Source organism: Manis javanica, chromosome 14 (assembly GCF_040802235.1).
Source record: "Manis javanica isolate MJ-LG chromosome 14, MJ_LKY, whole genome shotgun sequence".
Taxonomy (NCBI): domain Eukaryota; kingdom Metazoa; phylum Chordata; class Mammalia; order Pholidota; family Manidae; genus Manis; species Manis javanica.
Window position 1 is genome coordinate 10,038,243 of NC_133169.1, and position 18,105 is coordinate 10,056,347.

The following is an 18,105-nucleotide window of genomic DNA, read 5'->3' on the forward strand; positions in this document are numbered from 1 at the left end:
CCGAATCGGGGCCTCCGATTGGAAGCAGCGGAGTGTCTATCACCGAGGCGCTGAGACGGGAGGGAAAGTGCGGGGGGCAGGTGCTGTAAAGATGAATCAGGCAGACACCTCAGCACTTCCGCCGCAAGCGTGCAAAATAAGCGCAAGCCAAAGGCTCAATAAAACTCCGGGACTCAATAAAAACTTTTAATTATACTTCAAAGACTTGGTACAGTGCAACAGTGAACGTTCGCTGTTAATATTCACAAGAGTCCACTTCATCAAACGTTACTGGCAACTGTTCGCATTCCCGTTCCTCAAGGCTCCCCTCAGGTTTCCTCTCTGGCCAAGTCTCCGGAAGTTTCCAGTTTTGGCCACGGACCAATAAATCAACAATCACGGCAGGTCGGGTCTATGGTTCTGGGGAAACGGAAGGCCATGGTCCAGCCCCAACCAAGACCTATTTCAATCAAATTCAATCCCAGTCCTTAAACTATTGGACTGGAAAGTAGGGGCCAGGGGTCCCTTTCATTGTACACACATAATCCTTTAGTGAGAGTGAGTGAGTGAGTGAGTGAGCGAGTGTGTGTGTGTGTGTGTGTCACCCCGCTTTGCCATCGTGGGTAAGAACTGAAGACAAATCTCTAGGGAGGGAAAGATGTGGAGCTGAGAAAGCCAATCTCCAGAGGTCTCACCAGGATGAGTTTAAAGAGAGAGGAGGGGCCCACAGCCTCCATTATGTTGGTGGTTCCTTGGAGTAAAGGGGTGACTGAGGGGCAGGGACATTCGGAATGATCTGAGGGCCCAACTCTTTGAACGACCGTTTGTGGGCAGAAATTGAAAAAGTATAAGAAGGGACAAACACAAATAAAAGATAAGTGAAAGGGAGAATAACCCTCAAAGATGAGAGACCAAAATGGGCAGTGGTGGCGGTGAAGGTCAAGAAATGCGGTTTTCAGGTTCTGATCTGGCCAGGGTGGTAGAATGTGGGGCAGCTGTAAGAAGTACCAAGGCCTCAGGGAGCTAGCACCTTTCGAATGGCAGCAAGGCCTTTCCCAGGGGTGGGGCCAATAAGAAGGTGTGAAGTATCAGCCAGGCCAAACGTCTTCGGTAGAAATGCAGGGTTTGATATGCCTCCGTCTCGTTCCGTTCACGGCACCTCTCTCCGCCCGTAACACAGGCTTGGTGGAAGAGACGGCTGGGCGGGGGGCAGAAGGTGGGGGCAGGAGGGGATGAGGTGGGGAAGCAGTGCCCCTCATCGCGCTCCTGAGAGCGTCACAGAAAATCTCGGCAGTATCAGGCTGGTGAATGCAGTGGTCCCGGTACTGGGTGACCTGCTGGCCCCTCTTACTGTTCTTCCGTGCATTCCTCCACAGGGCCATGACTGGGATGACTCTTCACTTCGGGGGGGGAGAAATACACAAACAGTTCCACATCTGGGAGACTCCCATTGTGAGACCAAAGTTTTTTCCGTAAGTCCACGTGCTCGGGGCGTATGTGTGTATGTCATGACTGCCCGGGGCTGAGAACCTGCGCTTCTCTCTCCTGGGCTTGGCTCAGCTGGTCTGGGGTGATGCACTGGGGCACGCATGCCCCTTTGTCACTTTCCAAACCAACTACTCTCTCAGCTTGACTGTTCCGGGTAGTACTCCAGTCTGGCGTGCCCTCGAGAGCCTGATCTACTTAGGACGGTGCCCGCCGCTTCAGTCACCTGTGCCAGGGAAGCCAACAGCTTATATGCCCTGGGGCTGCTGGGACTGAGGGGACGTGGAAGGGACATGGAACTGGGGTTGGGAGAAAAGCTACATTACATTTTTCCACCAGTCTGAGGAAGGGTTGGGCTCTGACTGCAGGACTGGCGCTTTAGCTGCTCTAAGACAGTAGCCTGGTTCACAGAGGTTAAAAAAAAAATGCACACATGAACTAAAGTATCAACATTTCTCCCCAACCCAGTAACTCTCCAAAGAGAGGACGCGTGCTCTGGAGAACCAGAGGATTTTGCTGCTCCTACTGCCTGTGCAGAGTGACCGAAACCTTGCCCCCAGTGGCAGGGAAAAGTGGAGTAGTCTGGTGGGCAGCTCAGTCCCAAAGTAAAAATAAGCAAGCCAAGAGATGAAGCAGGAAAGGGCTGACGCAGCTACTTGGTGTCTGGGCTGAAAGCCCAAGAGGAAGACCAGCGGTAGTAAGCAAGCAGTGCGTGCAGCTCTTCTCAGGATCCCAGGGAGGGGAGGCCACATGAAAGGTTAGGAGTGGGAGAGTGGAATGGGATTCGTGGGCAGAGTGGTTTCCTTAGGGTGAGACTGAGTACCGGGACTGGGTGACGGAGCCCAGTTTGGTAAGAAAATGAAAAATAATGGGGGCAGGGGATCCAGCCAAGGAGCCTCTTCAGCAAGAACAGCTCAGTCCCTGTCCCTGTCCCAGACAGGCCACCTGGTCCTGGACAGGGCTACCTGGGCGGTGGGGGCACTTGGAGAGCATGCCATCCTCCCCGCTCTGCCCTCGACCCAGAGCAGTGCGGGAAACAGCAGGCTTCTCTCCCCGCCACTGGTTACCAGTGTCTCGAGTCCACCAGCTCAGGTCGGAGGCTGAGTTTCTTCAGGCTCTCGTAGCCCACCACAATGACAATGGTGGAGGGCGTGGCTGAGATGATTCTGGCTGAGAGGCCCTTCATGAGGCCCCAAGGGCCCTCCTCTGCCATCAGCTGTCTGAAGGTCAGGATGATGGAGTTCTTGCCCTCAACCTGCAAAGGTCAACACACAGGAGAGGGCTGTGACCTACAGTCAAAGCCCCTTTGCTCTATGTCCCTCTGCCTTAGGCTAAAGTGGGAAAAGCTAGACTCGGGAGTCGGAGGGTTGAATTTTGCCTCTGAGGGGCGGCACAGTGATTCAGTATGGGTTTGAATTCTGCTCTCCACTTTACTAACAGCACAACCTCAGGTAATTCGCTTACCTCTTTGCACCTCGGTTTCCTCAAATATAAAACAGTGATAGTACCACCCCATGTGGTTGTGCTGAGCAGAAAACAAAAGAATTCTGAGAACAGTGGCAGACAGTAAGTGTTCAATAAATGTTAGCTTTTATTAATACCATTAGCTGTGAGTCTTGGGCCTTTCCCTGGGCTGAGGCGGGGGATGAATTAAATCACCCTAAGGTCCTCTGCAGCCTTTGATTCTGATCATCTTGAAGATACCTCTGAACCCAAGGCTACGGTCCTCCCCTCCGACCCTGCCATCCCCCACACACCCGGGCCCTGTCTTCCCGGTCACACTGAGAGCCTGGCTGAGGCCAGGAATCTTTTGTCTCTTCCTTCTCTGCAGTCCTGCTACCTTCCCTTGACCCCCCACCGTAACCTGCCACCAACTGCATCTTTAGAGACTGCCCCCCTCAGACCTCAGGCAACACAGGGCAGCTCACTCCTGTTGCACCTCCCGCTTTGCTCTCTGACCTCCGCAAGGGGATCCCATCTGCGGCTAAGAACATCTCCCTGTCCCGCCCGGACCTCTTTAGCCCCCTCCCCCACACTCCCTTCTCCCCCTCATCTGACCAGCTCGCGCTCCTCCACAGCCTTGTCAAGGGCTTTCTCAGCTGTGCCTCTGGTCCTCATACTCATTTCATTTCCTCCAGCCCGGGAGCTCCTCAAAGTAGAGAGCTGGCCTCTCCCTTGCATCTCCTTGTGGAGCTGCCAGGACAAGCCTCAGGAGAGAATGAGGACAGGGTCTGTGCACTTTATTAAGTGCCAACCAAGCAGATGCCAATTTATTTATTTTCAAATGTGTGTGTGTGTGGAGGGGGCTGGGGATTCTTAAACTATTAGATGGGAATCTAGGGACAAAGGTACCTAGGTTTACCAGTCACCTCCATCCCAGTGCCCTGGTGTCAGGGAAGCTGATTTCACACCCAGCCTTCTAAGGTTGTTTTCCTTCCCTCCCCTTCATACCATAACCCAATGACCCCCACTCAGCTGGATGGCTTTCTTCTTAATCTACTCAAATCAGACATTAAAATCCTCCATTCTCTCCACCTATAGCTTTATACCTACCATTTGTACATTGTACATCGTCATTCAGACTCTTGGCGTAGGGAATGTGAAACTGTCTTTGAGCTGACTGAAGACAGGGACTGTAGTTTTTGGACAGCACCACCAAAGGCTGTCAGCGTTTTTGCTCAGCCCACACAGTACAACCTGTGGAACCTATTCAACAACAGTCACCCTCACTGTCTGCAAGAGAACTCACAGCCTACTGGGGAAACCAGACTTATGCAATTAACTGAAATTGGTATTTCTAAAACCACAAGCCTAAGGTAAGGAAAAGTGGCTGGTAGGCTATGCTAACAGGATGAAAGGCTAAAACAAACCAGAGAGTATTTCCAGAACATGGACAAATGCAGGAGTTGAGGCGTGCAAGATAGCAGACAGGGTGAGAGAAACACGGTAGGTGCTTCAAAGTGCTCAGCTGGTTTCTGTAAACGGTCAGTCATAACCACAGGAAGGGGCTTGGATGACTAGAAGAAAACTAGCTGGACTAGAGGGCCATGACACAAAGAGGGCAGGGGAAGGGCCTGAGGATCACGCTTGCAATGGTTTACCTGGGAGGAGAGTAGGGGAGGAGGCTGGTCTTACCTGCACTCGGGTTCGGATGACATCCATGGGATTGGTGAGGATGGAAGCAGTGGCTGCAGCCAGGGGCCCCGAAATGGCTTGAAAGACAATGTGAGGGCATTCCTTAGGACAGAGGTACGAGAGCTGCTCTGGAATCAAGGGAAAGACAATGCCTCAAGACATGAGGTTCCACCCGTCCACCCTCACACTGTCTACCAGTTGGCCCAATGATGATAAACCCTCCATCTGTAGCCCCCTTAGACCCATAACTCCTGTCACTTCTTTGCTTTGCTTCCACCTGAACCAACAACAAACTTTGATGTCAGGCCCCTTCCAGAAGGCATCTTGGGTACATCACCCAGTGTCAACAGGACAAGATTCCTCTGGAGAAGGTGATTTCAAACCTCTTTGCTTCCTGGCTCCCTTCATCTGACGACAGAAATCCTTCCATGTGAAAATCTTATGCCTGTGCTCCACTACTCCCAGCTCACAGGTTAGATAAGCACACACCATGTATTCTCTTATATATGCATTGCACATAGGATACACGTTACATGAGGATACATTAAAAACTGGTAACACTGATTATCTCTAAGCAAGGGAGCTGGGTGATTGGTGGGTCACCCAGTAATAATGTTACCTTATTACAATATTATTATATTATCTATAATATTTTTATTATAGATAAAAATAGAGCAGGAAAGGGAGGTAGGGAATGCCAGGGGTAGGGGGTAAAGGGGCTGCCATTTTATTTTTTTTTATTTTTTTTTATTTATTTATTTTTTTTTTTAATTAGCAATAATCGCGCCTCGGATAAACCTCATTGGCTACGATACTGCCACTGCGCAAAGCTATGGGGCTGCCATTTTAAATGAGGCAGTCATGGAAGGTGAAATTTGAGCAGAGACCTAAAGGTGACTGTGAGTCATATGGATCTGTGGGAAGAACTTTCCAGACAAAGGTAATATCCGAGGCAGGAGCCTGCCTCGAGTGTGCAAGGGCCGGCAGGTGAGCATGCCTGGAGCGGAATGAGTGAGGGCAAGAGCAGCGGACGAGTTCCAAGAGGCAAGTCACTTAGGGCTTTGAAGCCACTAGCTTATACTCTGAGGGAGAATGGATGTGAAATAAGTCATCTTCTCAAAGATTCCCCCTCAGTTTTCTCTATAATTCAGTTGCCAAAATACCCTTAAGATTTTTTTCTCATGCTCCTAGTTTTGGTTATTTGTGGTCAGGCAACTAAAGATTAGGGGATGAATAAGAAGGTGGGGGTTGGCAGGACAGAATTGAGGGCTTCTAACTCCCAGCTGAATGGCCGCATTCCTGAAATTCTACCAGAACCACCGCTCCCCAGATTTCTAATCTCCTTCTTCCCCAGGGTCAGCATACAAACAGAAACAAAGTGAACTGGTAGCTCTGCCCAGGGGAGCCCCGTTTCTCCTGAGAAGAAAGCATCTCACTACCATTAGAAGGTAGCATCTGGAATGGCACTGCCAGCCTCCCTGGGCCTGTCTGCACTGGCCCCGGGGCCTGCAGCTGCAACAGGACCCAGAGTCCAGTTCTAATCATGCACACACGCCATTTTCCTGGGACTCAGGGAGACAATGAAAAAGCAAAGGCAAGAGGGTGAGGGAAAGGGGCGCATGTCTCTCCTCCGTTATTCATTTGACAAGTGTTTACTGGGCACCTACTATCCTCAAGGCAGAAGATAAACCCAGCGTGACTTGGTTTAAGGCCCTCTTGGCTAAATGACTTTGGACAAGTAATATAAATGAATATTTAATGCTTACTAGATACCAGGCACTGTGATAGCAGTAGACATAAGAGACAGGAACAGGGAAATGCCTTCACAGGACTTAAGAGTCCAATTAAGAAGCTGGGGATTGGGGATAAAGTAGTTGCAGATTATGACAAGTGCTATGAAGAAAACAAGGTGCTGAAAAAGAAACAGAAAGAGCCCTCTTTCCAACTGGGTTAAAATAAGTTAAAGAAGTCCTCTTTGCAAAGGGGGCATATAAACTGAGTCCTAAAGTTTGAGAAGGACCCAGCCACCCAAGGAGCACAGGGAAGAGTATTTCAGGCGGCAAGAACATTATCTGCAAGGCCTTCAGGTGAGAACAGAGCCTGGTGTGTTTCAGACACTGACAGAAAGGCAGGAAGGATGGGCCAGAGTGAGTAAGCAGAGTAGCATGAGATGGGCTGGGAGAAGCAGAGAGGGGCCAGACCACGTAGACCTGAGTATTAGATTTTATTCCAAATGCCCATTACGCAGCACTGGTAGATGTTTAAGTAAAAGGGAATGACAAAAGCCAATCTACCCATTCAACAAATATTTACTGAGCAGTTATGATTCACCAGACCCTAAAACACATGGTATCACAGAGCCTGGCAACATACTGGCTATTCAAAACATGTTAGTCTCCACTCCCCAGGCCCCTTTCCAAGAACCTTTCCACTCAGTTACATCTCAATAAAGCTGGAAAAAAAATGCATTAAAAAAAAAACTTTCACATGGTAGAAGACAGAAGGCACAAATAAAATACGGTAGATGTTTTAACTACCTTAAGAAAGATTCAAGCAATGTCATGAGGGTTGAAAGGTGGGAAGGATCACTTCTGAGTTAAGGGCTACAGCGAGAGGACAGGAGAGGAGGCAATAAGGAGCACTTCAGGACAGTCATGATTCCAGCAGGTAAACGGACCTGGAAGGCATCTCAGCCAAGGGATGAAGTGCACAAAGCAGAGCTGGGAGAGGTGCTGTGCAGATGAGGAACTGTGCGTTACCCGGCCTGGCTGCAGCACGGACTGTACACAGGGAAGCAGCAGGAGGTTTCACTGTAAAGGGAGGTTGAAACCAGGCTGAAGAGTTTGCGTTTTACTCAGCAGGCAGCAGGAGCCACTGAGCATCACAACCAGGGTTTAGAAATTTAGTCCATTAGGAAGGTGTGTGTGATGGACAGGGAGGGAGGGATTTAGAACAGCTGGAAGGCTGATGCAGTAGCCCAGGAGGGCAGGAACAGAGGAAGGTTTCCAAGAAAGGCAAAAGGAATGGAGAGAAATTTGGGGAAGACATTCTGGGGTTAGCAGGACTCAACGTGGGAACAAGGAAAGGGAGAGGCCAAGTACAATCCCCAGGGCTTCAGTCTTGGTGATTTGGAGAATAACGCAGCTACTGCCAGCTTGAAAAATGAAAAATAGTTACTTGAATGAAACTGCAGATATAAAAGCATGCATCCAGGTTGAGCATTCCAACAGTCACAGTGTCTGTCCAGAGCTCTAGACAGGTTAGTCTGGGAATGGAAATAGAGATTTTTGGACATATGAGAAGTAAGATTCAACTATAAATGAAATCAAGTGAGGAGAGAAGGGCGGAGACAGACTCCAGAGAAAATGCTCACATTTCTTTAACATTAAGATTGCCAGAATCCATCCCCAAAGAATCTGATATAAAAGGCCAGGGGTCGAGTCAAGGTACATGAATTTTACCGAATACTCTTGATGAAAGACTATGCGAAACAGAAGAAGAAAGAAACAGAGTTAGCCAAAAAAAGGTACAATCAGAGAAGTAGGAAAACCAGAAAAGGACAGTGCCACAGAGACAAACTGATGATAGGTAGGAAGTCATTCCAAAATTTGGTTAGAAAAGTTCCAGATGGGATGGGGCAGCATGCCCACCGCCAAGGGGTAGGAGTCAGCAGCAGGGATCAGTGAGGGTACAGGCATAGACTGGCCTGAACTAGTCGGGAAGTTACCAAGGCAGCAGACGTCGCAGGGTAGCAGCAACATGTAGGTCCTGCTCTTGACAGTGTGCTCTGCCCTTTCAGAAGGAATTCTGGCAGCATGCTTACTGAAGCCCACAAAAATGTGATCTTTTGACCCAGTTATCCCATTTCTGGGAAATACTTTAAAAAAAGTAAAATGTCTTATGAACAAAAATACATTATAGGCATGGAAAGGTTCAAGGTTATACCATATCTTGAATTTAACAATGTTAAGGAAAGGCATCCAACTCAAAGCTATTAGCCATGAATTTTATCTTCAAATCTCAAATATCCCATGAATTTCACCTTTCCCCACCTTCCAATCTCTGCCAATATTCTACTAGCCCTATTTGACTCCAATGCATCCAGAATATACTCTGTGTTCTAGAGTCATCTACTTTACTTGTCTGCTTCCCCCATGATAATTAATACAAGCTCCTTAAAGGCAAGAACCATGTCCTATTCATCTCTGAAACCTCTTGGATTCAAACGTTTGCTGAATGAATGGCCCATTTTCCCATTAAGTCCCCCACTCCAACATGTACAGAAGAGTATCTCAGCCGTAACAGCCACCGGCCCCAACCCCACACTCTCAGCCCCTGCTTACCTGCATAAAAGTGATAGAAGGGCCACCAGACAGCACTGTTGGGGATGTAGGTAAGCAGCGAAGCCACGTAGCCTCGGTAGAAGCCTCGAAGCCCATCAGCCCGCAGGATCTGCCTGATAATGTCCTTGGTTTGGCCAAAGGCAATCACCCCCTGGCCCTCTGGGTTCCCTCGCACTTGGAAGCGGCCCATTTTCTCACCCTTGCGCTGCATCATCAGGTGCTGGGAGACCACATCAATGGGCACCGTGATGCTCTGGGCCACGAGAGAGGCTGAGCCACCAGCCACCAGTGATTTGACTGTGTTGCTCTGGCTATAGTCAGCTACGAACTTCCGGGTGAGCTCGTAAGTGGTCACATAGCACTGGCCAGAAATGAGGGTGAAGGTGTTGACCAGGAACCCCCGGTAGAGGCCAGTCACACCATCTGCTCGCAGGATCTTGATGAAGGCATCAAAGGTCCCGTGGTAGAGGCTCTTTCCTTTCTGAACCTGCAGCCGAGTACGGATGAGGGTGAACGGGTACACACTGACGCGGATCATCATCGTCATTGCCACGCCAAACACGTAGAACTTCTTCTTGTCAAGGTGTTCCCACTCGATGATCTGGATGTTGCGTTTGTCCTCCATCGTGCCTGAAGACCTGGCATTCGAACAGGGCAGGAGGGTGTGAGGGAGGAGTCAGAACCTTGCACTGCCCCTCCTGGCTAGGCTCTGAAACCTCACTCCCAGACTTCATCTCCAGGTGCTCATCCCCCCAAAGCTCACATTTCCCCCAATCGGGCTTGCGTTTGCCTTCAGGGATCAGGATACTGCCCCTTCGCTCTCTTGTATGAATGAGTCCCTCCCAATTCCATAAACCATTCCTCACCCCAAGGACTCCCCTGACCCCACTGCCACCACGACTCCCTGCCCCCAGTGTACTGAACCACCTCATCTGGTCTCTCTGCCTCTGCCAGGGCCCTGGTGTCATGGCTCATTCTCTCCCTCCTCTGGCTTCCCAGGCAGAGCTCAGGGTGCCGTGGACAAACCAACCACCTGGTACGGTGCAAAGTTTTTCAGTGGGCCAATAGGATATCACTAAGTCAATTTAGTAGGTTTGTAAAGGCCAGAGGGAAATGTTCCATTTTTGGTGTTCCCAGGCCCACTGAGGAAGCACTGCCCTTGACCTTCCATCCTCAGCAGGTGCCTTTTGTATGGCCACTTACCTGCTGACTCACTACACTTCATGTCTGGTTTCCCATGCTGCGGCTCTGAGCTCCCCTGACCCACACCCACTACCCTTCTATTTTCTCCAGTCTGCATCTGCAGTGTGGGGAAGAAGGTAAGTGGGGCTTTCACACCACAGGGCACCCCCCACTCCTCTTCTCCCTCCAATGAAGGAGTTAGAAGGTTAGGAACAAGTCAAAGGTCAGAGTCCTCTTTGGTTATTAGATAACTCACTCTAGAGAAAGAAAAGAACAACCAGAGAGCTAAGCCGTTTCCGTGAAGAGTCTAGAGAAATACATGGTAGAGAACATGTTTGGTCCCTTTCATCCCTAAGCATATAAATTATAACCTCAAGTGACAGAGAAGATATTGGATTCTGCCTTCGAGAAACTCAGTCTGTTCAAGGAGACACAGTATCCCTCCGGGGAACAGATGTAAGCTAGAGGGCTAGGAAGGAGGTGGCCACATCAAAGGGACAACTGTAGAGGATTGAAATGTTCTACACAAGCAGTCCTGGTACCAGTTATTTGGCAAACTTCATGTCAAGTGTCTAATCAGAGTCCACCCAACCTTCCCAGCCAAGGTCCCAACTAGCTAAGAAACTTCTTGGTTTACCATAAAAGTAGGTGGGGAAGCAACGTCTGCTTTGCAGAATTCCCTGAGTGGGACTGTATCACTTCATGAAGGCACGTGCTGCCTGCAGAGCAGACTGAGTACCTGCAAACTGAGGGGAAAACCTGAGCTTCAAGGTGAGGCATGGGAGAGGTACACATACCAAGTCAGGCTTCGTGGAGGACAAAGCAGTTTGGAAGTAGGAGGAATACGTGTAGACAGTGAAAGGGAGAGACAATGGCTTAGCCCAACTAAGTTGGCCAGAATCGAGCGGTGGGAAATAAGCTAAAGGTGGGCATCCAGGAGGGGAACCCCTGGAACACTGATGTGTCACTTGCTGTGAGCAAAAGCAACCCTTCTTCCCCAGCCTCAGCCTGGGCCACCCACAACATCCAGGAGGGCGATCTTCTCTTTTGAGGCCCTTCAAGAGACAGGCTACTGTCTCCCTGCCCCTGGGTATTTGTCCTCTGGGGTCCCAAGGTCATGTTTCCAATACCACTGAGAGATGAGAGATGGAGAGACACTAGGATCTACTGAATACCTATTACCTCATATAATCCTTACAACTTAACCTATGTACAGTTAGCCACTTATGCTAATGAGCAAACAGAACATCAGGATAGGTTAATAGGAATAGGCCCAAGGTCATGCAGCTGCTCAGTGGTGGAGGCAGGACATGAGCCAAGGCTTCTCCTCTACTCCACCATGCCTTCTACCCCTTGGGAACTGAGGAGTTGCAACACAAATCACTCTGTTCAGTCTAAAGCCAAGTCATTCCCACCTGTGGGAGACAGAATGAATGCCCTTATGACAGACAGTCACCCAAAGGTTAAGCATAAGCTCCTGGTCCCACAGACACCCAGGAATTTTTCTCAGCTTTGTTCCAGAAAAATCAAAAGCTGAGCTTCCTGGGGGGCTCATGCAAACTGCCTGCTAAGCAGGCAAAGGCAAAGAAAACAACGAAGGATTCTGTCCCAGGGCCTGGTGTCGGGACACCTTCTCACCTTGTCAAGCTGAATCACAAAGCACCAACTACTCCCGATCAAAAATCCTGAGGCAGAACCAGTGCCTCATTTCTCCACTTTCCTCCTCCTCTTACATGTGCCAGTCTATTTTAACTCCCTGAAGGAAGGGGAAACTCTCCCAAGGCTGAAGCAGGTAACTCCTACCACTGCCATGGTGACAGGAGAAGCCACTAAGGGTCATGCCTCAGGGGGATAAGTCACTATAGCTGAAGAGGGAGGGACAGCACCCATCCCTGGGACCCCTTCAAAAGGTGGGGCTGCTCCGAAAGGTTGGGATCTCAACCTGCTTTGTTGTCTAACCTCCAAACTTCCTGCTGAAACATCAAAACCAGTACCTCGTTTTACCTTCTGCAAAAACCCCCCTCACAGACACCATATGCTAACTTCCCTTAGCCTTCTCTTGTCCAACTCAATCAGCCCAATTCTTTAAGGCTCTTTCCAAGACTCTTATTTATTTACCTGTGTGGCTTCAACTCTAAATTTCCCCCTATCTTTGAACACTGCTCAGGCACAAAGCTTCCGATGGGGACCCAACGAATGACCCAGGGTGTCATGAAGTCATCAAATGAGATGTCAGAGGCAGAGCCCCCACTCCGAGTGGCAAGGGACAAACTGGTAGGGTCTGTACACCTCCTCTCCACTTCCACTCTCCCTGTACCAGAAAAATCACTCCGGGCTATTCATTAGGTTCGATGAAGTAGGTAAGATGAACCTTGACACAGTAGTGTCATCTGGAAGGCAAGGTCATGACACGGAAAGAACACTAGTAGTCAGGAGATCCAAGTTTAAGTTCCATTTCCATTACTTACTCGTAAGACTGGAACTAAGTCACTTCACTGAAATTCAGTCTCATCTGTGAAAGGGGGCCAATAAAGCCTACCATTGCTATATAAGAATGTGGTGCAGCTCATATGAGCCAATATGTGTGAAAGCATTTAGTGAAGAGCAAAGCACTTCTATCATTGCAGAAAGCTCTACTGGACAGCACTGCTCTAAATCCTTGCTCCTCAGAGGGGTGCACAGACCAGCAGCATGAGCATCACCTGGGAGCCTGTTAGAAATACAGAATTTCAGAATGTACCTAGTGAATTAAGAGCCGGCATTTTTTTTTCATAAGCCATGGAATAATTTAATTATAATACCTACAGCATGTTGAGCATTTACTAGGTTGCTGGCATGTTGTTTTGAAAGGCATATTTCATGTATTAACAGATTTAATCCTTAGAACCATAGTGGGTAAGCACTAGTTAGTACCCCATTTTGCAGATGAAGGTCTTAAGTACAGAGAATTTCAGCAGCTTGTTTAGAGTTACCAGCAAGAAGGTGGTGGAGTTTCAAGTCCAACCCAGGCAGCCTGGCTTCCAGAGTGAGCCTCAGTGGGGCCCAGGGACAGCCTGCTGGGGTTGGGACCTGTTGAATGCCTATGCATGATGACCCCAACAGAGAATGGACTCTGAAACAGGTGACAAGAGATAGTCATGAACATCTGAGAAAATTTATGTACATTCATTAAGGGAGCCGGCATTTTAAGATCTCCAGGTGAATAATATGTTTCACAGTTTGGAAAGTGTTCCTTTAAATATTAAGGATGGTCAGTATTAAAACAATGATAACTATGCTCAAATCCTAGGACCACTGACTAGGTTAGGAGTCCTCTGACGCCATTCTGACTTATCACCAGAACTGGGCCTAATGATGACTACTCGACTCATCCAGATCTTTTTAGTCAACCACGTCCACCAAGTCAAATCATCTTCTACAACTCCTGACAAGACACCCGTGGAGTTTGGTCCCCACTCCTCAGCTGGAAACAAGATCTTTTCTTCCTCCTTGTGTTTTCTCCCTGTTGCACCTGCATCAAGGCTCTGCATCCTAGGAGCTATCCACCACATGAACGTGAATATATTTACATGCTTGCCCACACGTTCTAAGGAATATGCATTTCCTTGGGGAAGTTGCTGTTGATGCCTCCAACACCTCGATATAATTTCCCAGCTTGGTCGTGGTGAGATTCCTACCCAGCCTTCCTTGGGTCATCCAAAGGCACCCACGTGATCTCACCACAGACATCACCTGACAATCCTCTCCACCTGCTCCACATGACACCCCTTTTATGCAGCTCTGTTCTGGTCCCCGTACAGCTGCCTCTGGGTCCTCGGACATGCCCCTCTCATGCCTCTAGCCATGCTTCTTTCGCTGTCCGCAAACCTCATGCTCTTCCGGCAGGAAGAGATTCCTCGTGGGAATCGTCCCTCATCCCCAAAACTGCGTGGCGGGCTCCTATGGAACTGCGGCCAGACACTGCAGACTACTAGCTGCCTCCTTGACAGGTCCAGGTCCTCGGAGATCTCAGTCCTCAGGCACCCTCAGCCCGTGGTTTCCTACCTTCTCAGATCAGGGCGGTTCCGCCGCCTCTAAGGCGAACCCCAAGCCGGGACCTCTAAGCCACAGCTCCCACTCTATCCTCTGTTCCCGGCGACTGCCGGCCTCCGTTCGCATCTTCCTCCATCTCGACCCTGCTCCCGGTACTGCCGGAACCGGAAGTTGGGTAGCTGTCAGTCCCGCCCCCTGCACGGGGCGGGGCCGAGCGGTGGGCAACTTTACTAATGTTCTGAATCTTTGAGCCACGCCCCTGACCTCCGGGAGAAGAGGGACAGTCCCTGCGGCCATCTTGAACCCGGGCAGAGGCCACGCCTTCATTAGCTTCGCCGTGCCCTCAGCTTTATAGCGCGTGCGGGTGCTTTATAATTGGCCGAAATCGAGCCAAGGAGATCCCCTTCTAATTGGGTCACCTTGTATTTCTGGCCTGTTGAAATCCTTGAGCTGGAATCTAATCAGTAATTTTTACGTAACTTTTCTCATCTGTAGAGGCAAAAAAGTAGAGGCCAGTGTGTGGCAGGAAGATCTAAAGGTAGGCAATTTTGAGGTTTAGGAACTCAAAAAATTGCAGGAATAGGGGACATCCTGGAGTAAATGACATTAAGGGTCTCTTCCAGCTCTGAAAAACTATTTGTCTATACATAGATTTAAAAGAAGAAGAAGAGCTCCTTAAATGGGGCCTGGGAGGCCTGGGATGGAGAATCAATTCATTTCAAAATAGTTCTACTACTCAACAAGAAGAAAAACAAAAATGGGCAAAGGACTTAAGTAGACGTTCCTCTTCCTTATCTCAGTTCATTGGTGACTGCATCCTTTCATTTGCCCAGACCAAAAACCTGGGGGACATCCTTCAGTGTTTTCTTTTTCTCACACATCACATTCAGTGATAATACTGGGTTTATATGTTAAAGACATGTCCAGAGCGTGACCACCTCTTACCACCTCCATGCTATCGCCCTGGTCTCAGCCACCATCATCTCTCACCTAGATTATTCCAGTAACAACTTTCTTGATTTCTTTGCTTCTGCTACATTCTAATCACAATAAATCAGCCAGATCAATACTTTGTATTTATAAATTAGATCATGTTCTTCCTTGTTCAAAATCTCCAATAGATCCCCATTTATTTAGAGTAAAATGCAAAGCCTTTGCAATGGCCAGCAGGATCCTACAATCTGCCCCCATGCACACCCAGTATCTTTCTCATTTCACCACTCCTGCCTCAGGGCCTTGTATTGGCTGCTACTTATGTCTGGAAACTCTTCCTGCAGGTATCCCACATAGCTCATACTTCCATGTATTTCATTGCTTTCTTTGGTGAGACCCACTCTGAATCTCCTATTAAAATTGTGGATTTCCCTCCTACTCTCAAACTGCTTTCTCCATTTTTATCTCCATAGCACATCATTATCTAGTGTACCCCATGTATTTTACTTATTTATGTATCTATTGCCTGTCTCTCACACTAGAATATATGCTCTTTGATCACAAGAATTGTGTGTCATGAGAGAGGGAGCAGTTGTGGAGGGGATACATTCAATTTGGGACACACTGCACTAGAGATATCTGTGGTCTTTCCGGATTGAGGTAACCAGGTAGCTAGACAGGGGGGCAGGAAGCCTGAGCTAGGAATACACTTTCCTCCACAATACCTCTTCTCCATCCTACCCCCAGCTCTGATTGTTGCCACAGTCCCTGCTACTGGACTGTAAGCTCTGTGAGGGCAAGAAGTGGGCCTGATTCATGTGTCTCCCCAGCTGTCTAACCCAGATTCTGAACCATAGTAGGTACTAAATGCATGTGTGCTGAATGAATGAGTGAAAGGGCACCCTTGGTTAAGAGGTGGGTATGAAAGCAAGAGGCATGGAGACATTGTCCAAGGGGACCTTTAAAGGGAGATAAAAGAAGGGGAGTACTTGAAATTAATCAAGAAGCAGTAGCCAGAGAGGTAGGAAGATAAGTAGGTACCCTGAAATAAGAGCCCAAAGGACGAGGGTTACAAGAAGGAATTGCCACCAATGTCAAAGGCTGCAGAGAGGCCACATAGGATGAGAGTGACCAAGATCCTGCTCTCACAAATGGTAAGCAATTCTCAAGGCCTCCTGTGGCTATAGCATAGTGCCTCATGCTATAGGCAGTGGAGATGGGTTGAGATACTGCTTATCTGGGGGGTGTTTGCCAGCCCAGCTGGGGTAACCACATGTATTACCCTGTTCTGTGCCTCACATTCTTAAGATTGAGTCTAAGTATCTCATGAGTGACACAGACAGTGAGTGCTGGGGAATCTTAGGGAAGAACAACCAGCCAGGGCTGGGGCAGGCTGAAGCTGGCACAGAGGAGAGCGCCTTTAAATTTTAGAGGGAGATGAGAAAGAGTACGCCAGAGTGATGTTTGGAAAAGGCAGAGAAGGGGTGGAGAGAAAGGATGTGGTTCCAGGAGCCTCTGGGTCACCTGGATGAGGATGTCCAGCAGGACTGAGCTGTACCGGCCAGAGCACAGGAGAAAGTTCAGCTCTGGAAGCGTATGTTGGCGGTGACGGATCCATCATGTTTAAAGCAGGAAGAGCATCCTGTGCATTCCTTCCTTCTGAGAGATGAAGAAGTCGAGGTGCACACAGGAGAGGCTGTCCCAGTCTATTGACAGCAGATGTAGGTGCCAGGATCCCAGTCCTGGTCCAGCGCCCTTTCCAATGCGCCCCACTGCCCCACAGCCCTTGGTCTAGAGGGGATCAGGGGAGCCACAAGAGAGGAAGTCTGGAAAGGGCTGTGGAAACAGTGAAAGCCAGGCCTCAGGATAAAAGTACATTGAGTGAAGGGAGGAAGAAAGGGAGCTGGGAGGGGAGAAAGAAATACCTAGAGAAGCCAAGTGACTCCAGTAAAGAAGCCATAGCAGACAGGATCTGAAGAGATTCACATACCCATGTTCATTGCAACATTATTCACAATAGCAAGAAGTGAAAACAACCCAAATGTCCATCAGCAGATGAACGGATAAAGAAACTGTGGCACATACATACAATGGAACACTGTGCAGGCTCAAAAAAGGAAGGGAGTCTTGTCACGTGCTACAACATGGTGACCTTGAGGACATTATGGTGAGCGAAACAAGCCAGCCACAAAAAGCCAAATACCATGTGATTCTACTTATAGGAAGCATCTAAGTAGTCACATTCATGACAGAGGTAGAATGGTGGTTGCCAGGGTGGAGGGACAGGGAGTGGGGAATTGTTGTCTGATGGGGTACAGACTGTCTTGCAAGATGGAAAATGCTTCAGAGTTCTCTGACACAATAGTGTACACATAGGTAACACTACTCAACTGTGTACTTTAAAATGGTCAAGGGCAAATTTTATATTATGTGCTTTTTACCACATTAAAAATAAAAACAAATTTTAGAAGGAAGAAGCCATAGTAGGAGAGAGTTTGACAAGAATACTGTGGCTAAGATGTGAAGGCTACATAGAGATCAAGGTCAGTAGGGGTTGTGGGTAACCCTGGAGAGTCATCTGGGTACAGAGGTGTGGGAAAAGCCAGACCACAGGGGACTAAAGAGAGTAAGGGGGACATTGGAGGCAGCCAGAATGGACCTTCTCTGAAGTCTGATGGTAACAGGAGAGAGCCAGGAGTGTGGGTGGAGGTGGTAAACTGAAAGGGTGGAGTTTGGGGCAGGGTATTGTTTTGTTTTTTCTCACAGAGAACACCTACTACACCTGGGGGTGGGAGAGGGGAGACTATAGAGGGAGTGGGAGTGAGGGGCAGATGCTCAGGTCGGCCCTGGTTGTAGGAGAGATGTGTGCCTTCATGACAGAAGGGAGGGGGGGAAGGTGGTGTGGGGGTGTGGACAGAGCGCTGTTTGTCAGATATTGGGGAGGATGTGACCAGGATGGCGGTATCTGTGTGGTCTCTCTATAAATTCAACCCACTGAGAGTTGAAACCAACTGCT

At 48.9% G+C, this 18,105-nt stretch overlaps 1 protein-coding gene and 1 pseudogene across 3 annotated transcripts; both read right to left on the reverse strand.

Moving 5' to 3' along the window:
* Positions 1 to 172: 172 nt before the first annotated feature.
* Positions 173 to 14,316, reverse strand: SLC25A44 (solute carrier family 25 member 44). Of its 3 annotated transcripts, none has more exons than XM_017639755.3 (4): positions 14,169 to 14,316; positions 8,943 to 9,580; positions 4,600 to 4,676; positions 173 to 2,719 (listed from the first exon to the last, which is right to left on the reverse strand). In XM_017639755.3, exons 2-4 carry the CDS (start codon positions 9,565 to 9,567, stop codon positions 2,528 to 2,530), a joined length of 894 nt encoding a protein of 297 aa, XP_017495244.1. In that variant the 5' UTR covers positions 9,568 to 9,580; positions 14,169 to 14,316; the 3' UTR covers positions 173 to 2,527. The 3 variants fall into 3 exon arrangements, 2 of the variants coding, with proteins under 2 accessions (XP_017495244.1, XP_017495242.1); XM_017639753.3 differs by having other exon boundaries at positions 4,600 to 4,727; XR_005060926.2 differs by having other exon boundaries at positions 2,559 to 2,719; positions 4,600 to 4,722.
* LOC140846310 (U4 spliceosomal RNA) lies at positions 5,349 to 5,431 on the reverse strand (annotated as a pseudogene).
* Positions 14,317 to 18,105: the final 3,789 nt, after the last annotated feature.